At 38.3% G+C, this 25,794-nt stretch overlaps 1 protein-coding gene across 3 annotated transcripts in view; it reads right to left on the reverse strand.

Annotated features, from left to right (window-relative positions):
* The window catches only part of MACROD2 (mono-ADP ribosylhydrolase 2), a 1,902,899-nt gene that overhangs the window by 66,062 nt on the left and 1,811,043 nt on the right, over positions 1 to 25,794 (reverse strand). For all 3 annotated transcript variants that reach the window (XM_081097752.1, XM_081097753.1, XM_081097754.1), the window contains 3 exons: positions 25,113 to 25,190; positions 10,562 to 10,636; positions 10,202 to 10,294 (listed from right to left, as the gene is read on the reverse strand). In XM_081097752.1, coding sequence (XP_080953878.1) covers positions 10,202 to 10,294; positions 10,562 to 10,636; positions 25,113 to 25,190 — 246 coding nt within the window. The remainder of the gene's footprint in view (positions 1 to 10,201; positions 10,295 to 10,561; positions 10,637 to 25,112; positions 25,191 to 25,794) is intronic.

Below are 25,794 nucleotides of genomic sequence, written 5' to 3' on the forward strand. Positions count from 1 at the left end.
GCTCACCCTTGCTGTTCTTGCTCACCCTGATCATTCTTCAAAAATGGTTTTATTTCACCTTTTCCGCAACTCCAAGGAGAATGAGGATAAGTACATCTCTCACTGATGAGGAAACTGAGGCTCCGAGGGTCTTAAGAAGCCAACTCTTGGTTATAGCTAGGCAGTGTCAAAGCCAGAACTAAAAAACACATCTTCTGAGTCTTCATCCTATTTCACACCCCCCCCCCCCACACACACACTTACTTTATAGGGTTCATAGGGAATAATGAGAAAAAATATCAGAAAAAAAATGAATTGTATATACACAGTGTTCCTTAGTATCTGCTGGGGATTGGTTCCAGAGTCACTTCCCCACCCTGCCCCCAGGATAACAAAATCTGCAGATACTTAAGTCCCTTAGCTCTTAGTATCCACAGTTCTATATCCTAAGCCTAAGGACAGGATAATTTATACTTGTTGTTAGCCTGCACTTCACTTTCTACTTGTCTATATCCTTTTTTATTTCTTTTCCTTTTGCCCCAAAAGACCTTAGACCAGTGGTTCTTAATCTTGGCTGCTTATTAGAATCACCTGGGAATCTTTTTAAAATCCTGATTTCTGGGCCTCATTCTCCGGAAATTCTGTTTCTTTGTTATGGGGTGAGACCACAACATTAGTAACAAAGAAACAGAATTTCCGGAGGATAAGGCCCAGAAATCAGGATTTTAAAAAGAGTCCCAGGTGATTCTAATGCGCAGCCAAGGTTGAGAACCACTGCCTTAGACCATAATATATCTTCAGTCTCCATCAATTTTGGTCAACCTTAGGTAAATAGAAAAAGGATTACTATTTCATGTTACACTAGAGTCCCAGTGCACCGGTGGGGTCCCTCGGCCTGGCCTGTGGGGATCGGGCCCAAACTGGCTCTCCGACATCCCCTGAGGGGTCCTGGATTGCTAGAGGGTTGTTTTCAGGTGAGGCACCCCAGAATTGGGCTCTCTCCTCTCTGGTTCCAGGTGTGTCACCTGAGAGCCACTGCTGCCAAGTGACCACAGCTTGGCAGCTCCTGTATTGAGCATCTGCTCCCTGGTGGTCAATAGCATAGCATGGCATTAGTATAGTATATATATATATATATATATATACACACACACACACACATACACACACACATACATATATATTTATTATCTGATACAAGAAAAAATAATTGGGATGTATGCATTCTAGATGACACTTAGAAAAAGTCCAATATGTTCATAATGAAAAATAAATTCAAATAATGTCATATAATAATGATACAATGTTAACACAGTTAAAACTTTATGTCAAATATTTCTAAATTTAGCTATAAATAAAAAAATATTTAGGAAAACATTTAAATATTTGATGCCAACACATAAGATCCATTTTAGAGGAGACTCCTGTAATATTACTTTCCTATTTGGTTATTAACCTAAGTGATGCTCTTTTACTGGGTTTCATATGTGCTGTAGATCCTGCTGGGGAAGCATAAAACTGAACTCATTTAGGAAGAGGCAATGTGGCCATATGAGAAAAAATGCCATATGTGAAATCTCACTTTATGCCTGTTGAAATTTTTGTATTTCAGGTCTCCTAGGGACATGTCCATTGTGCTATTGTATAATTTTATCAGCATGAGCTTCTGCTGAATATTTTCTCCTCTTTTCAAAAGCCATATTTTGGTAGAGCTAACTTCAAAACTTAATGTTGCAACATCTGTGCCCATACACCTGGGAGCCTTAGAAGATGTATCCTGAAGATTATCTACATTTTCTCATCTTACAGAATGTTACAAAATGAGAGGAAAAGGTTATACATTTCTCCTGGTCTGGAATTTTTTGAAAGAAACCCCTTTATATCTCCTTAGGAAGATTCTCAAAATAAAAGAGAACCGATATTTATAGAACTATAAAGAACATCCCTAAAAATGTAATAGAATACTAATTTGTTTTTGTTTGCAGATAAGAATGTCTTAATACATATGTGAAACTTTCCATTAAGAGATACTGTGAAGATACACAAAACCTGGAGCTATTTTCTCATTGATGTTTTCAAACAAGATTCTTTAATACGTATAGGAAACAAAGAAAATTCTACTACTTTGAATTTATTTACTATTTTGAGTCTGTGGATCTACCTATAAATCATGGCTGCTTCTTTATGAATCATTATGTTTCAAGCCTGAAACTGATACCATTGTAATGATCTAGTTATTCATAATAGGAAAAGAGCAATGGAAAGACAAGACATTATAGGGGTGCCATTTGGGCAGCTTCACCAGGAAGGAAGTTGCAACTTTGCACTTCCCGGGGAACCACTGGCCCATTCCCTGCAAATTACTGAGGAAAGAAGTCCAACAGAGGGGATATATACACATGCCCAGTAAAGTTGGGGTGACATAGGGAAGGTACTTGCTTGTCAATCTAGCCAGGGGAACCATGGATTGGCCAGAATGGGCATGGCCACTGCAAGCCCATGAAAATATGGGAGCACGTAATCCCCTAAACCAGGGGTCCTCAAACTAAGGCCCGCAGGCCACATGCAAATACAAATATTGTATTTGTTCCCGTTTTGTTTTTTTACTTCAAAATAAGATATGTGCAGTGTGCATAGGAATTTGTTCATAGTTTTTTTTTAAACTATAGTCCGGCCCTTCAATGGTCTGAGGGACAGTGAACTGGCCCCATTTAAGAAGTTTGAGGACCCCTGCTAAACAGTGGAGTTCCCTCTCTCTTGTTGCTCTCTTGGCTCTTGACTCACGGGGTGCTCTTGTTCCTGCTTCCTTCCGTTCATTCATATGGCCCATAGCCATGAGGACCTCACATTCAATGGACTGATGGACTGCAACCGGAAAAAACAAACTCGGCTAGCCTGACTGCTCCAACATGGAACAGAAGCTCTGGACACTAGCTCTAATTCTAGCTCTATGAAAGCCATAGCTACGCATCTTTTTATTGTGGGGCTGAGGGAGAGGGGACCTTGGAAATTCAGGGATTTAATTCCATGCAAATAAAACTTTCTCATTCTGTGTGATCTCAAAAATTTATTTTTTGGGGTGGGGGTGGGAGGGATATCGCAAGAATTCCACTCCCACAAACAACAGTTGGGGATAAGGACCTCTCCCTACCAGTAACAGATGGCAACACAGATGGGACGCTACCAGGAGAATTGACTAATGGAAAGTATGGAAAGCATCTCTTCTCTGCTCCTCCCCTGCAAAAGCACACTGGAAGCCTGCAGACCAGCACTTGGAGGGTGAAACAGCAGAAGAACCTGGCCTGGGTGGTGGGGAGAAACCCGTCTCCCTGGCCTGGGAGTTTGAGAATTCATTTCTCACCCTATCTACTGAATTGGTGCTTGGCTGGATTTTTCACTTGTTTTTCTTTTCCCTACACCACTTTTGCCTCTTTGGATGCAGACCCAGGAGAAAGCAGCACCCTGCTCCCAGCATCGAAGCCACAACAAGCTCCAGAAAATGCTGGGCAAGTACAAGACCCCGATGTTGCCACAAATTTATGCCTAGTGCCCAAATCTCTTCCCCGTTTATAAAACTCATCTCTCCACACATCTCTGCCCTTTGCCAGTGTTTCTATGGTTTATCTTCCTTCTGCTTCCACCCCAACGTGACTCAGACTACAGCTTTGGATCTGCTGTCTTGGATCCAGCACTGTGGGCCTCTGCAGGGCAATGGGCACATGGGTGCCAGGAGAATCCAGAATGCATGGAGCTGGCACACACTTGCCACTGCCTTGGGATTTACTCCTGATGCCTCCAACTTTCTTAAGCCCTGGGAGGTCCTGGCAGCACTGTGCCTAGGACAGGGCTCCCAGCCCAGCATGGCCTGAGCCCGAGACCCTTGCTTCCCTCTGTTCCCCCTCTCCCCTCTGCTTCTGCCCTTAGAGTGTGCCTGCCTAAGCAGGGCACAGATTTAATTTCCAGGTACCAAGGCGCTGACGGGGGAGGGTTTGCAGAGATAGCCACCAACTGAAGCTGCTGGTGAGAGGGACCCACAGTTCCACCTTCTGTCTACCCTTGTGAGCTCTCCAGCCAAAGCGCCCCTCGAACCTCTTGGGCCTTTGGCTCTGGTTCATGCCTTTCACCCAGTGGTGGTAGAGAAAGCCTGGATAGAAAGCCACCAAAATAAAGCTGCTGCCAGGGTCCTGCCTTTGACAAGCCAGGACTGCTCCCTGCCTGGCCCAGCCCTCTTCCCTGCTCCTTGCTATGGGGGGAGCACTCCTGGCTATGCCAGAAAGCACCACCCTGACAGCCAGGATGCTTAAGGGCAGAAATCAATTTTAGTTTCTGTTACAAATGCAACTGCTATATTTCTGACTTCTGTCAACATTGCTACTTGCCATTAATGCTTCTTCCATGTATAACTAATACAGAAAAACCTCAAATATACAGGTGCTCAGAGAAATGAAAGTTTTTTATGAAGTAACCTTGGAGACTGACTGCAAACACAATTTAATCCCAGGGCCTGGGTGTTAAATCTCTGTCTTGCCAAGTTAACAGAGAATGCTCTTTCTCACCTCCTCTAGTTCAGTGAAAGAATATAATTTTTCTGACCAAGACAGTAAAGGGTGAAAACTTCCAATAGCTTCAGAGACCATCAGAATTACCCCTGTGGAGTTCAATAAACCCAACTAAACAGTGTCTGATCAACACTGACTGTTGGTAAAACTCCACATCTGGGCAAAACTGTATTACTATTTTGGGAAGGTCTCAGCCCCTGACGCAGTCTCATGTCACTGAAACTGATAGTGGGGTGTTGTGTAGCAATCCTAGGCTCTGGCAACATGACATCGAAACTAGGAAAAATGGGGGATACTCATATTTTCCCATAGCTATCAAAAGGACAAAACATTTTGGGGTTTTCCCCCCGAAGATAATAGTAGTATAATCTCCATTCACAGTGCCTTGAAAATGCCTACTCTGGCAAGGAATTTTATTCTGGGTTTTTCAAGAAAAGGACTGTCTGCCTCTCAAGTGCTAATACCTGGTCTCCAAAAGGACTCTTTTATGAGCCATCTATTGGAATGCAGAATCTGAGAAATAGATCTTATGTGAACCAAAGCTATCTAAGCCAATCAGTTTAACTCATTGATTTATTAAATCAGTGAATTTTTCTAAATGGTACTTTTATTCATGGAAGTATGTCTTTTAAAATATTAGTGTGTTTGGCAGTAAGTGAATCTATGTTTCTAAAAGTTATAGAATGTGTTTGCCGATCTGGGACGTTATAATTACATGATAATTGCTTACTTTTTGCTTTTTCTCCCTACTTACCCCTCCAGAATTTTGGCAATTCTTAATAAGTGGGTCATGGCGATATGTTTTTTTTTTTTTGCATAAATCCAAAAAGACCAGGCTTCACCTGTGTTCTTTTAACCAAGACTTTGACCTGAATGCCATGTCTAAGAGATGCATGCCCAGACTCCGGATGCCACCAGAAAGCCTTATGGAACTAATATTGACTTCCAAAGTCAATCAAAGCCCACTGGAGAAATGGCCTGATACTTTGCGTGGTCACGTGGCTCATGCAGTCTTTCCAGGTAAGGAATGAAAGTTGCTTTCCTGAAAGATGGCAAGGAAGGAACCTCAAGATATCTTTGGGGACCTCAAGGACTTGAGAAATTGATCCAAACCTACAGTTATTACAGGCAAAACCTGATAGCAACTGTGGCTGGGCTTCTTTACCCTGAGGGTCTGATATAGCTCAATCTAAAGCTGCCTTTTGAAAATTCCAGCAAAGCAAATTTGAAAAGGCCTGTGTGATCTATTTGATCAGTTACTATTCTTGTTGTGTTTAGGCAAATAATCGGGCCAAATTAAAACTGGACTTAATGCAGTTTCTTTAATGGAAATGAGGGTAATCTTAGGGAGTAAAACTGTATTTCAAAGGGAAATCAGAAAACCCAATTGAGAATATTGGACTCCAGTGCAGTTAACTGTTTTCAAAGTTTTGTTTTTAAGGCTCTGTCTATGTATGCCATACAGAACTCATCATCGGATGACATCACCAGAGATGTTCTAACTGCAGAAAATCTATCAGGTTGTCACTCCTTGATTTCATTCCAGCAAAAGCCTTGCATCTGGAAGTCTTCTCAACTGGTTTATGATTTGCTGTATTCATTAACCTCTGTGTTTTGTAGTCTTCTATTTTCATAGAATGTATGTCCTTATTTGCCTGATTGCTTGTTCACACAATATAAATCTGACTTTAGAAGCCATCTGCATCACTGTCTCCTAAAATTAGACTCAACGGTTTGGACTTATGGTTGAGTCAATGAAGTATGGATAGTCTATTGGCATTGCTTGAAATTGCTTTTCCTTTTCTGACCAAATGGTTCCGACAGAAGAGGCCCAGAGTTTCTCATGGGGGAAATTTTATAACATTTCCCTTAACTTATTTGAGTTAAGTATGATGGGCAGAAGAGCTTAGAAAGGTTCGACCCACTTCCCTCCAGGGAAGCCACTCCTCCAACCTAATCTAGAACATTGTCAAGTTATTTCTTTTATTACATGGGCTTATACCTCTCATCAGACCTTTAGTTACTATAAATCCCCTTATATTCAAATTATGCCTTTTAACTTTATTGTCAAGTTTTTCACTTCTAGAATAAAACAAGGATGCTAGTTTGTCCAACAAGCTAGCCTCTGGACATCACCTATGCCACCTCCCAGGGTCACTAGACTGACCTGAACTGTGAAAAATCCCCTTCCCTGCATGAAGACTCCATTCCTTTTTGCTTCCTCTTCCTCTGTCAGATAGGGGAGAAACTCTAAGCCTCGGGATAGGCAGATCTATGCCCCTTGAGAGCAAGAAGCATACAGTGGTTCTCAACCTGTGGGTCACAACCCCTTTGGCAGTAGAACGACCCTTTCACAGGGGATGCCTAAGACCATCCTGCATACCAGGTATTTACATTACAATTCATAACAATAGCAAAATTACAGTTATGAAGTAGCAACGAAAATAATTTTATGGTTGGGGTTACAACATGAGGAACTATATTTAAAGGGCCAGAAGGTTGAGAACCACTGAAGAAGAACATCTAGAGACCTTTGTCCATTTGCCCTTTGTAGGATTACAAAGAGGTTAGTTCTCTTTAAAGGGGAAATGATACCTTTGTAATTAGCTAGTTATTCATAATAGAAAAGGAACAGATGGAAAGTCAGATATTATAGTCATGTCATTTGGACAGGAACCTGCAATTTTGCACTCTCCAGGGAACCACTAACCCATTCTATGCAGACTACTGAGGGAAGGGGTCCAATGAAGGGGAGATAGACACATGCTCAGTAAAGCTGGGGTGACATAGGGAAGGTACTGGCTTGTCAGTCTAGCCTGGGGAACCATGAATTGACCAGAATGGGCATGGCCACTGCAAGCCCATGAAAATTTGGGAATACATAATCCCCTAAACAAAGCAGTTCACTCTCTCGTTGCTCTCCTGGCTCTGCGCTCACGAGACTCACTCATTCCTGCTTCCTTTTATTCATGGCCATGCAGACCCCACATGAAACCGACTGATGGGCTGTGACAGGACACACAAACCCAGCATGGAACAGAAACTTTGGACACTGGCTCTAATTCTAGCACTATTAAGGCCACAGTTACATATCTTTTATGGTGGGACTGAGGGAGAGGGGACCTTGGAAATTCAGGGATTTAATTCCATGTAAACAAAAATTACTGACTCTCCTGGGCATGTCTCAGAAAATTATTTTTCTTGGGATATTGCAAGAATTCCATTCCCATGAACAAAGGTGGGGACAGGGACTTCTCCCCACCAGTAACAAAATTATTATAATGTTTTCTGTCAATTCTCAAAAAAATTAAAATTATGGTTGATTCAGCATTTCTCAAACAGAAGATTGAGATCTTGACAAAGAAAAAGGACTTTATGAATAAGAGATATGCCTTTCATCTCACCTTTTATTTATTATTTTACCTTTATAGAATAAAACATGCCTACTGAAACTTGCTGCAGGTGATGGCGCTAAAAATGGAGTGTGCAGAACAATTTTTGTTGAAGGATAATGTAGCATATGTAAAGTTTATATAGATGCAAATAGTTAGGAAGGACAATGAATGTATTTGAGGAACTCCACATGTGGATTCTCTTGACTTTGTCACCAATTTATCAAATTATGATCAATTCTAAATGCTTATGGCATGCTTCCTATGCCCCAGGTACTCGAAGCTTTTCATGTGCTAACTCAAACTTTCACCACAACTGATGTGACTTTTGTCATCACCATCCCACAGATAAGAAAACTGAGGCATTGAAAGATTAAATAACTTGTCCAGGTTCACCCAGCTTGCTAATTAGGGGCAGAGCTAGAGCAGAGCACCCTGAATCTACGTTGCCCCGTTTTCCTTTGGTTATTTTTCTTATATGTAACAGAATAGCTTTGAAGTTTGCTTTGAAGCAAATAATAAAACAATAAAGGTAATGCATTTTAAGTTATTTCAAACTTAAACAGAAATATTCAAGGCAAGGTGAATCTAAGTATTTGTGGTAAAGAAGGGAAGGGTCAATGTAGTTAATTTATGACCACAGGCATTATTACTCTCCTACAGATAAAAGTCAGATCTTAACAAAACACACTAAACTTCAAAGTTTTGACAGTCAAGTAGCAGAAGTTGACCTCATTTCTTTCTCACATGTCATTTCCCTGTTTGCAGAAGAGATTGGTAGCATCACAAGGGAGGGTAAACAGTGGGTAGTTAACCAACTCCTCAGTAGTTACAGGAGTACTCAATGCTAGAGAAGTTGCTGTGAGGAGGGTGACATGTCCATGTGTGCTGAACATGAGTTTTTTTTTTTCCCCTGGAGGACAAGTTAATAAAAAGAATATGTATACCACTTAATGTTTCTCATTGGCATGTCTTGACATACACGGTACAAAATAAATAATTTCTGCTGTAGAGAAACTATTCAGGCAAGCACCACTCGGCATTTTATATTTTTGAAGTACAATTGAAGGGAGCAATGCCAGGTAACTCTGGCTAAAGTAAGGGTTGTATCAAATGCCTGTTATCATCGTCATACATAAAATACACCAAATATCTCATTTACTTGACTTGCCAGGAACATGGTGACATGAGCCTGAACTAGAATTTGCAATACAGAAAGGCTATTAGATGCAGAGAAATGGAAGAATATCGGGTTCTATATTGAAAATTTTAAAAAAAGAGGTGTCATAATCACTAACATGGCTTACTAATTAAACTGTATCAATGCCCCTGTCAAGAAGAGTTCATAATTTGGAAGCTGTAGCTACTATTGACCTGATTTTACAATTGAGATCATGTCTGCATTTTAATTTGGAAACAAAATTGATCACTGTGTTCTATAAACAAGGCCTGTCAAGTTATTACTTTGCAACTGCTTTGCAAACACATATTTATTTAAGAACAGCATGATTTATGATACAGTGTTCCAGAGAAATCATTTCACTTCATATTTCATATTTTAGTTTCTTTTAAGAGATTGCTTTATATATGAAAATGGAATTCTTCAAGTTCTTCAGTAAATATTGAATTTCTTTGATAATGGTTTTTTAAAATAGATTCTTAAAAAGATTGCTATCTTTACTCGAATATATTGACTTCTTGCCCCAAATACTGTTTTAAAATTTACAGTGTTCATTCCTCTTATGTCTTCAAAAATTATAATAATGCTATTATTTTTAACGGTACTCTATATTATGGCATCCTAATATTACCAGACAAAGCTTGCAATTTAGAAGGTTCATGTAATGTACATATTTCACATAAATTGTTTCTTTAATCACCACCATATAAAGGATGGCGGAATAAAGTCAATACTAAAGGTGACATTTGTTTTATAGCCTTTTAAAATTTTCTAAGACTCATCCATTACTTCATAATTTTGATATCTTATAGGCGTTCTCAATAACATAATCTTTAAATTAAATGGAATCTAAATTAAAAAAAAAACATTTATACTATTTAAAAGGACAAAAAACTGTTACAAGTATCTTCTCTTGCTACTTGATAATATTCTACTCACAAAAGTAGATTTAGAATTAAAGAAATGTTCGTCCCCCTGCCCCTCTGCCCTTAACAGACTGCAGTTGCATAAGGATAACTCTGATGGCGAATTCTAGGCAGGAATCCAAAGAAACTCTCTATTTTGATAGTTTAATATAAGAGCAGGCCTACCTTTTTCTCCTTCTTTTTCTTCTTGGACGTCTGTCAGTGGGACCACTTCTGGTTGCTCCACAATTGTGGTATCTTCTTGGTTTGATGAAAGTTCTAAATAGAATGAGAAGGAAGGATACTCAAGGATGTTTTAGTTGAAATCATTGACAAAACACAGTTACTAAAGCATAGAAAGTTTAATTCAATTCTCCCCGAGCTCTCCAATTTTTAATAGGCATACAAAACAGAACACTATTGTCATTCTCCGTAAATCATTGCCTAAAAACACACATGCACACCACTCGCACACAAGTCTGTATAAGGGTCATGGTTCACAGTTTCATCTCATTCTCTGGTAACAACATGTCCTGGTTTCAGTACCTTCTGTTTCCATGTATGAGCTCTGTGACTCTTCCTCAATTTTTATCTCATTATTCACTGAATTGTTCTCTTGTCCTGTTAAAAATAGTGATTGGAAAATAAAAGAAATGTGATATGCATAACCATAGTTTTACCCCTGGTTTGAAAAAGCAAAAATTTCAGAAACCATGCTTTGATTATACATGATAAGTAGAAAACAGTTTTAAAGAAAGTGAAGGGTAAAGATACCATTTTGCAAATCAAATTTATCTCAATTATTTTAGAAAAAATATCCAGATAATTTAGACAAAGTCTTCTTTGAGCTGACTGGTGTAATTACTATTTGGCTTATGAATGTACTAACAGCAATGGACACAACCTGGAAGTTTTGAAATTTTAAATAATTTCTGGGCTGCATGAGTTAATTATATTTAAGTTTCATTTAAGATGTAGATAGTTCCTGTATTAAGGATTCCTGGGAAATTAAAACACTCCTTGCATGTTCATTCTCCCATCAACAGAGCATGAGAAACTTGAGTAACATGAGCACACACAGATTGGGTCACCTCACAGCTCCACTATTCTCTAATGGCACCTACTAAACACAGCCAAGGTCAGGAGGGAATTCAGCCAACTCTTAGTTACTCTGAGGCTGATTATCTATTAAGTAATAATGCTTTTCTTCTACACACCCTGGCTTCTCCCCCTCCCCTTCCCAGTAGAGATTAAAACATTTAAGTGCTCATTAAGAGAGAAAATGGAAATCTTTCCATTTTGCCTAATAATAAAATATTTAATGCTGAGGCTATTTCACTGTTGAATTAAAAAAAAAAAAAAAGCAGAGCTAGGGGTGGTTACAGGCACGAAGGGGATGCAGAGGAGCTTGGGCTCTTTGCCTGCTTATGGTCCTGTGGTAGATTGCATTACTGCTCCAGCCTGTCCCTACTGATTTCTGTAAGAGGGCACCACTTCCCTGTCTGTGACCATGTGACCTGTCATGGCCCTTGTGCGACAAGTATATGTTCCCACCTCATTGATGCCAGGTCTATTCATGTGACTTGGTTTAAGAAAACGGCACAGCAACAAGCATGCTGGGTACTACATTTCAGCAGAAGTTTCGAGATCCATTTCTCTCTTTCTCCTGAAAGAGTATGTTCCTTCAGCCTAAAACTTGTGGAGCAGAACCAAGCAGTGACATGGCAAATCTTTGTGGCTGTAAGCTTTTGGGACTTTTGAGGTTGTTACCACAGCACAGGTGACTTAAACAACCTCTCATCTTTATAACTTCCTCTTTACCACAACTATACTTAATCTGCCTGCTATAGTACTTCCCCTTGGTTCATTCTCTGACAGATTGACCAACTCTGAAAAAAAAAATGTGTTTTTTTGACATCCATTGCTCTGGAGCTCATTTTATTCAAAAGGATCTGATAAAAAAATTACAGCTATAGTATATTTATATATTTGATCTTTGAAGCTAGAAACCTCAAGCTGACTTGGATGTCTTTCTGTTATCACTCCTAAATTCAATGAAATGTCAAGATTTGACAATTCTGAAAAATGCTTTTTTCCCCTATATAGTCCCCATCCCCTTTCTTCATTCAGGGATGTATTATGTCTCTCTTGGGTCGTGTGTGTGTGTGTGTGTGTGTGTGTGTGTGTGTGTGTGTGTAATCTATCTTATGAAGTGCTAACATTAATATCTTTTAAAATATGTATTTGATCAAGACCTTTCCGCTGCTGATAAACCCCATTCATCCCCATTTCTCCCTATTGTTATTCAAGGTATGGTCCATGGGCAAGAAACATTAGAACTTCCTGAGAGCTTTTCAAAATTACAGGATTTCAGGCCTCATGTCAGACCTGCAGAATCAGAGTGTGCATTTTAACATTTCTAGGTATTCCATTTGCACATTAAATCTTGCAAAGCACTAGCCTAGAAAATATATTTGCAAATTATTGATTCCATACAAATGCCATACATTGTCTACCCATTTTATACACATTTTCTCTAATCGTATCAGGCCTGTAAAGTATTATAATCCCTATTCTGCTTTCAGAATTCTTAACTAGGTTTATCTGACTACTAACCCCTTTTTCTTTTTTTTGCTTTTATTTTGTCTTTTAATTTTTAAATTGCAGTATAGCTTGCATATAGTAAAACACTCAAGCCTTAAGAGGACAGGCTTATAAATACACAACCATGTATCTCCCTGTCAATCACCACCCAGACCAAGAACATTTCTAGCACCAATAGCTCTGCTACCTCTGTTGGTGCCTGCAGATACCCTCCCTGCCCCCATAGGTAATTCTTCTGTTTTTGAATTTAATATAAACAGAACATAAAGTATATGCTGTATTTTATCTTACTTTCTTACAGCTTTTCTCTGAGGTTAATCCCAGTTGCTGCATGCACTCATAAATTCACTATTTTTCATTGAAGTAGACTATCTCACTGTCTGATTATTCAACAGTATATAGGTGTTAAAATGTCAAACTATTTTCAAAATGAGGCTATTATGAATGATACTGCTAAAAATTCTTGTACATGTATTTTGGTGGACATATGTGCTCATATGTACTCATCTCTCTTAGGTATAAATTCACCAATGAAACTACTAAGGAATAGGCAGCATACATGTTTAGCTTTACGAGGTACTAAAAAACAATGTTCCAAAGAGTTTGCCCCATTTTACACTCCCTCCTGAAATGTATGAGAATTCCACTTATGCTTTTTATTCTTTACTGTCATGATAATAATCACAAAATTCTTTAATATGGAGGAACCAGGAAAAATCTTTCCCCCAGACCCATTTCCACCCTTCTCGCCTTGGGGGACTATAGAAAGTGATCATATCTTTGCTTATTGAGTTCCTTTGCTCATTCATCGATTTATTATTCTCCTTAGTACACTGTAATACAGTGGGGCCTTGACTTAAGAGTGTCCCGACTGACGAGTTTTTTGAGATACCAGCTGTCTCTAGCTGATTTTTTTTTTTTTAATTAAATCTTTATTGTTCAGATTATTACATTTGTTCCTCTTTTTTCCCCCCATAACTCCCCTCCTCCCAGTTCCCGCCCCACTCTAGCTGATTTTTTGCATTGAGTTGATAGAGTGATTTGAGTTAACGAGCTTCTTAACGAGCTCCTTAACGAGCTCGGTCTCGAACAAATTAAACTCGTAAGTCAAGGCCCCACTGTAATAGCTTTGTCTGCTTTAGTCTCTCTTACCAGGTTATAAACATTGTGAAGACAGAGATTGTGTTTTATTCGTATTTTCCTTCCCAACACCTACTGGTAAGGAGTGATCAATAAATAACTATTTAATTTTCCCTTTATTATAGTACCCATCAATATCTGTAAATAGTAATCAGGGACTGTAACTTACTTCCCACACACCTTTTAGCAATAAGTGCCTTAGGCTACTAAGCTCTTCATATACTATATTGATGGCAAAGAACCAGGAAAGGAGAACTGGATGCTCTTTGGGATTTACTTTCATTATTATTTTTAAGGCCAAATAAACTAGATAATATCTTATATTCTCTCTATATTTGGCTTATATGAGGCTATGTCTCCTGCTAAAGTTTCTAGTCACATTGACATTTATATTTGGGAAGATGATATTGAGAGGGAACCTTCACTGTTTATTGACCGAGCCTCATTCCCTCTCACTGGGAATATTGGGAACTCTCAAAGTCATTGCTGGGAACTGAACTCATTATTTGTGATCTGTACAATGAAGAGAGAGAGGAGAAGCAAGCCACTCTGTATTCTTGTGCTTATCCAGTCCCGTTGCTCCACTTGGACATTTTTAGAGGAATGCGATCAGGAATAGGGAGATCAGGGCCAGGAGCACTGCTGATATGGTGGGGCTGCCCCAGGAGGCAGCCTATGGCTGTGGATGAATGCTAACTAGGGCTTTTCTCTGTGACCAGCAAGGTCTGTCACTTCACTTTGTGGATGAGAGGCCATTGCAAGACTTTTGTGTAGTATTTCTCTCCTCTGCCTTTTTCTCTTGTCCCACTATTGTGTTTACCTATTTTACTAATCTTTGCTTGAATGGAAATGCATATATTTTCTCCTTTCTAATTTTTCTGATAGTAAAAAAAAAAAAAAAAGAAATGAAGTGTATAGCTTTGAAATCTAAGAATAATCATATCTGCTTATTCCTGAACCAAGCCAGGATTTGGCATATCACACAGAGGTATGTGTGGTTCCTTGCCCGGTACCCAGCCCATCTGCCTTTTTCTCCAGTGCCCTCAGATATTCCACATCCCATCTTGCTTTCTTGACCCCATGAGGCAAGCTTTATGCACATTCAGTCTAGCTGAATTCTACCCCCTGCCCTTGCCCTAATCCCTCCTGGCTGAGATACAAAAAAACTTAAAGGATCCTGCAGTTTATATGTATATTTTTTATACAGTGAAGTCAGTCATCCATACAAATGGGAGGGACCATTAGAAAAGATAATCCAAAAATCCATTCAATTTTCTTTAGAAATAGATCACATGATTGCTTCCTGGAGCCCTGGTAATTAAGTTTGGCTCAAGCTAATGTTTTAATTAATTTGCATAAAAATTTGTCTGGGAAGGTCAGTCTGGAATTAAACATTTCTAGAGGATAAACCTAAACTCACTTTGTAAATGAGCTGTTTTTAACCAATAGCAACAAAAATATGGTTTGCTTGTAGATTATTAGATGCTTATGTCTTCCTAAGGATAAAGACTTTGTTTCTTGGATGTCTGTCTTAAAGATAATAGAAATTGTGTTCTTTTATTAAACTTAAAATGTGATTGCTGCTGTTCTTCAAAATTGTATTTGTTGCCCTGGCAGGCTGGCTCAGTTGGGTTAGAGCATCTTCCATTACCCAAAAAGGTTGTGGTTTCCATTCCTGGTCAGGGCACATACCTAGGTTGAGGGTTCGATTTCTGGGAGGCAACCAATTAATTTTTTTTCTCACATTGTTCTTTTTTCTCTCTCTCTCAAATCAATAACCATATCCTCGGGTGAGGATAAAAGCAATTGTACCTTTCCATGTCTAAAGTACCCCAGATAAGAGCAAAATTTTGATTAGAGTGAATTTGATTATCTGTTAGTCATCCTTAGTTTTTTCCTAGGGAAAATACTTTCCAAAAAAAATTTTTTTTTCTGTGTAGTTACAAAAGGCAATTTCCTTATGGAAACACTGCAAATGCAATCAAGTATTGATATTACAGATATTTACAACTAAGGGGTTGCCACTGTTAATATTGTAAACTTCTATCATTCCCGTGTGTGCACACAGGTATGTAGATAACTGTATATATGTATGTAAATATATGTACCTGTTATATGTGCATACACGCATATACAGAAATATATAAATGCTTTGATTTTTACTATTTTAACTAATATTTTTATAAGCATCTTTACACTGTCATAATTTCTTCAGAAATCTTATTTTTAAATGATGTATTTTATTCCATTTTATGAACAAACATTGGATGTTTCCTTCTTTTGTGTCATTAAATTATTGCAATGAACATTTTTGTGAATAAATATATCTATACTTTTGGTGGGTGTTAATTTAAAATAAATTCCCAAAGCATAATTTTTGGATCAAAATATGAACATTTCACCTTTTATTAGGTTTTGTCAAAATTACTGATGAGGAAGTTATGCCCATTAGTTTCCCACTAATGGTGTGTGTGTTTGGACACCATATTCAGACTAATGCTATTCATTTTCAATCATACTGAAATATACTATATTCAAAAAGAAAAGATAAAATCATGTTTTATCTTCATTTCTTTAAGTAATGAAGAGATAGGTCATGTCTTCATATTTATAAATAGAGGCCCGGTGCACAAAATTTGTGCACTGGGGTGGGGTGGGGGGGCCTTGAGCCCGGTCTGTGCCCTCTCACAGTCTGGGAGCCCCACGATGGATTGCCCCAAAGTGGTAGGCCCTGCCCACCAAGCCAGGTCTCCACGATGGATCGCCCCACAGAGGGAGACCCCACCCACCCACACACCCGCTGCAGCGCCACCACTGGGTAGCCTGGGCCTCCCTCTTTGGGGCGATTGTGGAGCTCCCCGATTGCCCCACCAGCCAGTGGCCTGGGTCTCCCTCTGCAAGGTGATCATGCAATCAATCGTGCCCGTGCAAAGGGAGGCCCTGCCCACCCGCCACAGCCGCCAGTTGGTGGTCTGGACCTCCCTCTTTGGGGTGATTGTGGAGCCTCCGATTGACTGATCACCCCACTGGCCGGTGGCCTGGGCCTCCCTCTGCAGGGCTATCATGGGGCGATGGCCAGGCCACCAACCAATCGCATTGCACCTGCCTTGGCTGGCCTGGCACCAGTTGGTGTCACAGCATGCTCGTCTGGAAGGTTGTCCGGAAGGTTATTCTGCTGCTCAGTCGTTTGGTCGATTTGCATATTATGCTTTTATTATTATAGGTGACTACATTTTTCTTTGTAAATTATAATTGAGTTTTCTGCCCATTTTCCTCTTGGGTTATTATATTTTTTCTTAAGGATTTATGAGGTCTTTTTTTAAATATTTTATTGATTTTTTACAGAGAAGAAAGGAGAGGGATAGAAAGCCAGAAACATAGATGAGAGAGATCGATCAGCTGCCTCTTGCACACCCCTCACTGGGGATGTGCCCGCAACCAAGGTACATGCCCTTGACTGGAATCGAACCTGGAACCCTTCAGTCCGCAGACCGACGCTCTATCCGCTGAGCCAAGCCGGTTCGGCAGGTCTTTCTTTTTCTATTAAAAAAAATTATCATTTAAGCTGAGAACATTTTCCCAGTAGTTTTTTAGAGTGTGTTTATAACTTTTACTTATATGTCAAAATTTATAAACTTAGAATTAGCCATTTCTGTCTTTTATGACATATATTGACATATGTGTGCACACATATTACAGACATGTGTGTGTGTATTTTATTGTCTATGTGTATATATTCAAAGCTCAAAAGTAGTCTTTAGCCCTAGCTGGTTTGGCTCAGTGGATAGAACATTGGTCTGCAGACTGAAGGATCGTGGGTCAAGAGCATGTACCTGGGTTGCAGGCTTGATCCCCAACCCTGGTTGGGGCACCTGTAGCAGGGCTGCATGCAGGAGGCAACCAACTGATGTATCTCTCTCACATTGATGTTTCTGCCTCTCCCCCTCCCTTCCACTCTCTCTAAAAATCAATGGAAAAATATCCTTGAGTGAGGATTAACAACAACAACAACAACAAAAAGTTGTCTTTATTTCAAAATATAAAAAGATACCTTTTGGTACTTTTAGTCTTGTATTTTTATAGTTTCATTTTTATATTTCATCCTTGATCCTTCTAGAATGTAAGCTGGTGTAAGGAATGAGATTGGGATTCAGCTTATCTTTCCAAATGGTCAAATAGTTGTCTTAATACCATTCAGTGAAGTCATCTGTCTTTGAACTGTCAGCCTAAATATGTACTGAAATCCCTTATCTCCTTGGGCCTATTTCTAAACTCTTTAAACTGTTTCATTGATCAGCATGTCCATTCCAACAGTAGTTCTGCACTGTTAACCACATTTTTCAAAGATTCCATGTCATTATTTAGTCTATTTATTCTGTCATTGACTGAAAATATATATGGGAATGCCCCATTGCATTTCCAATAGGATTTTATTCATATTGTATCTTTCCATATCACCTGACACATAAAAACCCATTATTGTTGTATTTAATCAGGGGTTTAAATATCCTATATAATAAAAGCCAAATATGCAAATTGTCCCCTTGGGCATTCATTTGACAAGGAGTTTGACCGGGAGACCAGGAGTTGGACTGCTTGCTATGATGTGTGCTGACCACCAGGGGGCAGCATGGAACATGGCAGGCATAGGTGACATGCTGCGACCTCTCCCTGGCTACCTGGGGGCAAGGGTGACGGGGACGGAGATGAAGTGAGAATGTGGGGTGTCTGCCAAGCTCTCTCTCACTCCCCCTGCTACCCTCCCCTGGGATGCCCACCCCACACCTGCGTGGCCTCTTCTGGGTGAGCCAGGCCACAGCAGCTGGGACCATAAGAGCTGGTCAGGCTCCCTGTGGGTTAGCACAGGAGCTGGTCGGCAAGGCTGGCTGGGAGAGAGCATGCTGGCCACCCGGCTTCCGTGCAGCACTGCTGGGTGGCCCAGAGGCCCACACTGTGCCCCAGCCTGTGGCATCCGGCCGCACTCATTGCATCTTTGTGGGGGACTTGGGCACCATGACTCAGGCGAAGGGGGCCATGTGGGGGCCCAAGAGCTGCCCAGGGCCCAGAGGTGAGGTGGGACCTGCCCTTCCACACCAGATGCTTGTGCTTTGATCACTGGCCAGGCCTAGGGACAGTACCTATGCATGGATTTCGTGCACCGGGCCTCTACTTATTGATATAAAATGACAAACTTTCTCATTTGAGACATTTTGCTAGAAAGCTAACTAGATATATTCTAAAGCAGTTTTTCATGTTTTCTTTTTATGTTCATTTCCCAACTACACCTTTTTCTAACTTTGTATTTTTAATCTCTTAGTATTTTACTGAAATTAATTCCATCTGATTTTTAACACTTAATAAAGTAACTTAATTAGATTTACTATCGTAACTATTTACATGTATTTCTGCCATCTTATTTAATATATTGTGCTGTGTTAGACTATATTTTACTGACTATACTCTCATGTTTGGTATGATCTTTTCTGGGAAATTCAGAAAGTATGATATCTTCCTTTAATTCTATTGTTATTTAATTCTATTTGTGAGTATCACAAAAATTTTCAAATTATTCTTAAACCTAACATTGTCAGAATCTGTAGCATAGTATGATTTTTAGTTTTTCATTATTTTTATGGAAGACAGCCTTATATGCCATAGCCCCAATCCTCATCATAATCTTTGTTTTATAAACTCTGCTGTTGATATTTCCTTTCTTTTTGTTCTTCCTAATTTCCTTCCTTATTACCTTTATTTCTTCTGTCCTATTTTAATTATTTTATAAAAATGCAACATTCGGAAAACTACACACAAAAAAATACAGAGTGCAATTAACCAAAAACAAGTAGAAAATATTCTTAAGGTAACCATTCAGCCCAGAAAGAATTCCAGCTCACAGTCTAATCAGTACCTCTTTCCCGTCACCAGTTAACCAATAACAACTGTCATAGTAATAACTACCTAGATTTTCTTTATTGTTTTTATCATGTAAGCACATCTTTCTATCAGTTATTTTTCCTACTTTTAAATGTTGACATAAATGAATTGTACAGAATATAAGCTTTTATGCCTTCTTCAGCTTAATATTATATTTTTGAGATTCATCTTTGTTTCTGCCTGTAATTGTAGTTTATAGTTTATGATGAGACTTCTACTTCATCCTTATGTTTGTTCCTCTTTATGTAACCTGCATTTTCCTTTTGAGATTGCTTTTGAGATATTTCTCTTTATCACTGATGTAGAGCAAGTTGGTTATGATGTACTTAGGTATAATTTTCTTTATGATTTTTGTGCTTTGGGGTCATAGAACTTCTTGGATATATGGGTTCATAGTTTTAATGAAATCTTTGAAAATATCATCCATTATTTCCTCAAATATTTTTTTCTGTCTCTCCCTCTCAGGTCTGTCTTCTGAGATTTTAATTCATGTATATTGGAGTTGGAATTATCCTTGGAGTTGTTCCATGGCTCACCGAGGGCCTTTTCTTTTTCCTCACTTATTCTCTGTTTTTTAAAAAATATATATTTTTATTGATTTAAGAGAGGAAGAGAGAGGGAGAGAGAGATAGAAACATCAATGATGAGAGAGAATCATTGATAGGCTGCCTCCTGCATGCCCTGCCGGAAACCAATTCCAGCATGTCATAATTCCAAGAGTTTCATCAAAAGGTAGATGGAACTTGGGGTCTCACAAAGGGCTGAGTCACATATGTTGTCACCTGTTGGGAATGGCTGAGGGCATTTCCCCAAACCTGAAAAGGATATTAAATTGCTTGCTTGCTGCCAGACAGCTCAGGGCATCTTAATCTATGTTATTGCCTCCTACTGGCCAAACACCTGAACAACGGTAGGCAAATTCTTCCAATCTGACAATGGATTCTGTAGGAAACCCTGCCCTTTGAAGTATATATCTACCTTGCCTTAGGACAAATTGTGTTAATAAAAAGCAAGGGGTCCTGAGATGAGGAGAACTTAGTTCCTTTAGCTAAGTCTTCTCTGACTCCCTATAATGCCTTTCAAAATTATGTTTTGTCTCTGGACTCTTATTTATGCACAGCCCTTCTCTAGATTTCTGAACCCTTCTAGATGCCAGATCAAAACTACTGGCAATGCCCCCCACTTGGGGATCGAGCCCACAACCCAGGCATGCCCCTTGACTGGAATCGAACTGTGATCTCCTAGTTCAGAGGTCAATGCTCAACCAAGGAGCCACACTGGCTGGGCTATTCTGTTTTAATTTGAATAGTTTCTATTGCTACAGCTTCAAATTCACCGATCTTTTCTTTTGCAGTATCTAATCTGCCACAGTTCCTATCAGATATGATTTTCATCTCAGCCACTGTTTTTAATCTCTAGAAATTCCATTTGGATATTTTTTATATTTGCCATGTTTCTAGTTAACATGGAAAATCCTTATTTTATCTTTTGGAAGTTGTGGATACCTGCACAATAATAATATTTTTGTAACATGACCGTTCATATTATTATTCCATTTGTGCCACTTGGATTGGTTTCTATCAATTGACTTCTTCTATTGGTCATCATTTTCTGCTTCTTTTCATGAATTGGGAAGGGTATGAAATTTTACCTCACTTGCACTTAATAAGTTAGCTAGTCACAATTCCATGGCTGCTTCCAGAAGACAGACTCCCAGGCCAGAGATGAAGAATAACTTATTATTCAGAGCAATAGCAGTAGCCAGACTACTTGCACTTGTTTCCTGAGCCTCAGTGCCCACTGGGTGACCAAGTGGTACTTGCACACTCGGTGGGTTGTATTATGGAGAGGACGCTTGACCTTAGATAATTTGACTATTTTGTAATGGACAGTGAGCACGTCTGTCCCTTGGGGGAGGTACACTATTCTTATCTTATTAGCGAGCAAGCCTGTTGTTCGCTCCAGAGGGAGACAGTTTTCTGTCTTTGAAGACTGTTCATTATACAACCATCCTGGAAAAGATTGGCCAAACAAAGGCAATCACCCTCTGTAAAATATACAAAACGGAAGAGATGCATGGAGATTTGTCTTGCAATGCTTTTTTATACCCAGTCATTTTGTCTATTACTCTGATGGGCATGAGATATATTTAGATTTCTATACATATTTTTGATCTTTATTCTAGAATCAGTTAAGTTATTCAGAAACAGTTTGAACTTTTTAAATCTTGCTTTTAAGCTGAATTGGGGGGGGCGGGGCAAGAGCAGCACTTAATATATTGCTATTTTTGGTCCACTACTGAGGCAACGTCCTTGTAAGCCCTCCATGAATTTATACATTTTCCAGTATGGCTGGAACAGGCATTTCTCCCAGAACCTCTGGAAACTTCAGATATTCTCTCAAATCCTCTAGCGTTCTTACCCAGCCTCTCATGAATGCACTGGTAATTTATAATCATGCATGCACTGATCAGTACTCAGCCAGAGACTTGAGGGACTCCCTTTGTAGATCTCTACAAAGTTCCCCCTGTGGAGCTCTTTCTTCTGTGCTCGGCCCTGAAAATAACTAGATACCGTGGCCTTCCAGGAATTCTAGCTCTGTCTCCTCAACTCAGGAGTCTGTTGAGCTCTGCCTGAGTTCCTCCTCTCTGCATTTTGGTCTAGGAAGTCTCTCCCCGCATTTATCTGGGACATCACATGACTCACCTCATTTCCTGACTTAGGTTATCACAGAGACATTAAATTTTAATGTTAATTGGTGCTTTTATTCTCCACAAGGCCAATGTGCCTGGAAAGACAGCACAATTAATTTACCTCATCCCAATACATGCCATTATTGTAGTGTATTTTAATTTGTGATACATCTTTTAAAATTTAATATCTCAATTATACTTTTTAAGTATATCTTAACTCCCACAATACATTGCTATTATAATAATCATCATTATTGATTTGTGCCATCAATATTCATTTAGACTTATTTAATAATTACCATTGAGCTTGCTTTTAATTCCTTCCTTCATCTTTGACCTTCTAACTAAAATTGGTATCATCTTACCTTAAGAACACCAGAATTTCTCCAGTGATGAAATTTTCTTTTATTGGTCTGAAACATCCTTAATTAACCTTTATTCTTAAAATGTATATTTTCCCTGGATTTAGAATTCTTGGTTAGCAATTGTATCTTGCATCATCTTTTTATTTTCATCATATCTATTGAAAAGTCAGCTGTCTAAATGTTTAAAGATTGCTTTTTGTGTGTTCTGTTTATCTTTGATTTTCAATAGTTATGCTATGATGGGCCTAGTTGTGAATTTATTTTGCTTATAGTTCAAAGAACTTTTGAAACACATGGCTTGATATCCTTTAACACTATAAAAAAAATCTCACCAGAATTTGTTTAAATATTACTTCTGCCAAATTTTCTGTGATAGACTGTCATTTCATCTTCCATGTCTTTTCCTTTTCTGTAGTGTTTGCTACTCTGTGTTTCTCTTTTGGATATGTTTTTTTGGATATACTGTTTTTATTTTAGATATATATTTTGTGACATAACTTCACATTCACAATTTTTCTTTCATCTATACCTAAATATGCTATTAAACCGCAAATTCATTCATTGAATTCTTCATTTCAGTTGTGGCATCTTCTACTTTTGGATTTCTTTTCCTCTTTTTTTTGTTTTGAATTTCCAGTTCTCAGATCATTTTTTTCAATCTTGTCTTTCTTTATATATAACTTTTGTGTTTTATAATTTGTTTATAACTCTAATATTTTCAGCCCTAGTGGCTTGCCACTCTTGACTGTTTGATTTTCATATTACTTTGTTTTCTCCTTTATTCTATTTCTTATATGTGTGCTGAATATTATATTTAGCAAATTGCTTATAAAAATTGTTTAAAACTTGTAGCACTCTCTTTTTCATATAGTAAATATTTTACATTTGCTTTTCTTAGGTGCCTAGAGGAACTAGCAATCTGGGTTGGTTTTAATTTAATTGAGGGATTGAGATGATTTAAATCTGGTCATTAGTCTTTCAGAAGGCTGATCTGCTGGCTCACATTTTCTGCTACGGTACATATCTTTGGGGTTTCAACCCAAGAAACGGGGGATTTACCAGAGCCCCTTACACTTCTGAGCAAATGTGATTCAAGATACCTTCTGAAGAATCAGCAAATGCCTTAAGGTAAAAACAGTTTCAAATTCTGAACTCACATTTCTGGATATCCATTTTCTCCTGTAAGCCAACCAGACAATGCTCTATCTCTTAAACCTCTCTGATGCCTTTAATCAGACTCTTGCTCTCTGTGTCTCTGTCTTTCTCTGTCTCTGAGACATATACAAATATTTGTTCTATGTTGTCTTCAGTGAGAATAATGGAGTTATGGTCTAATTTATTTAAAATTTTATTACTAAGAGCAAAGTGTCTCCATCTTTGTAATTATAAAAAGCCCTTACTATAATTTTAAAAGGTAAAAACAAACATTTAAATAAGATATTTGATACTAATTTGAAACAATCACTACAACATTTTCATATATATAATGAGTCTCTTATCATTCAGTCCTTCTTAACTGTATCTTTCTCGAGCTTGAAGTTTTCTTTCCTTTCTATATTTATTGTTTTTGCACAGTCCTCTGTTAGTTTATTCAGAATGAGTACTTGGGTGGTATATTTTCTTAATCTTTGTATTACTGAGAAAATATTACCCTTGACTTCATGCATGAATAATAATTTCACTAAATATAGAAACTGTGTTATTTGGAGCTCTGGAAATGTTATTCTGTTTTCTTCTACTGTTTAGAGTTATGGAAGAAGAAAGCTAAGGGTAATCTGATTTTGTTGATTAGTTTTTTAAACTGATTTTTGACTTTCCTATTTGCTTTAAAAGCTTTTCTTTATCATTGATCTCCATAAATTCCGTGAGCCCTTATAGATTTCTGTTCTCCTTTGTGTTTTCATTATCTTTCCCCATAAATATAATATGTACCTTTGTCTTTTAGATAGAGGAACTGGTTTTCTTTAGGAAAACTTTTTTTTGTTATTTTTCATTTTTGTTTTCTCTGTCTCTCTTCCTTGTATTCCAAGAATATGTAGCTCTAGTATCCTGGATCTATTTTCTATATGTCTCACATTTATTCTCATTGTTATTATATCCTAATTTAAATAGTTGTAAACTCAATACCTATAGAGTTCAGGCAGTAAAAAGAAATAAATAAAGCCAGGCTTGTACAAAAGTAATGAGTGATGAGGATTATGGAGAGCAAATGCCTCTTCTAAATGTAGCCACTACTAATCACCTGGTATTCAGCTCTAATAAAAGACTACCAGATTTCATTTTTTCCAGAGAACTAAATTTGAGTTTCTAAAATGTAATATTCTACAATAGAAACAACTTGAAAGAGGACCTCATAACTTACCATTGGGATGATCTTGGTCACACACTGAATGATCTGTTACTTCACTGTCATTTGCAATATTGTCATCTTTTGCAGAATCTGATACGACAAACAAGTAAAACCTCTAGTCAGCATTTTTAATCAGAAAAGAGAGCAGCTTCCAGCACTAATATGATAGATTTATATTTAGCGGGATAGCACTTATTTTTAAAATAACATTAAAATACTTACATATTTTCACCAATAAATACAATTTTCTGAAAACACTACATGATATATCTGAATAAATGAAATAGGTCTTTCATTTATTCTACAAAGTTTTCAAAATAAAGATGGTAGAGTTTGTTGGGATATATATATTTTTGCAACAAAGAAGAAAATATAAGCAGGCTTTATACATCAGTGAAAGTTTTAGGAGAATTGTGCAAAAGAATATGAAAAGAAGGCAAAATAGAGAAATTAAAAGAATGTCTAATTTTAATGTGCTTAATGCTTCCATTACTGTAGTTGTTCATATTTGGGGGCTTGAGTCAGTAAGAAAGCCAAACACGGACGTTTGAAATCCAGTGGTAATTAAGTTCATCTTTCTCAGGAACTGTACCAGTAGAACAATGGGAAAGGGGGAAGATGCAAACCTTCTGTTCTGGGCAATTTCATCCTCACCCCTGCATAGCACATTTAAACGTGAGATCAGCATAAGTTC

The sequence above is a fragment of the Myotis nattereri genome, assembly GCF_964212035.1.
Source record: "Myotis nattereri genome assembly, chromosome: 8".
In the NCBI taxonomy this organism is placed as follows: Eukaryota; Metazoa; Chordata; class Mammalia; order Chiroptera; family Vespertilionidae; genus Myotis; species Myotis nattereri.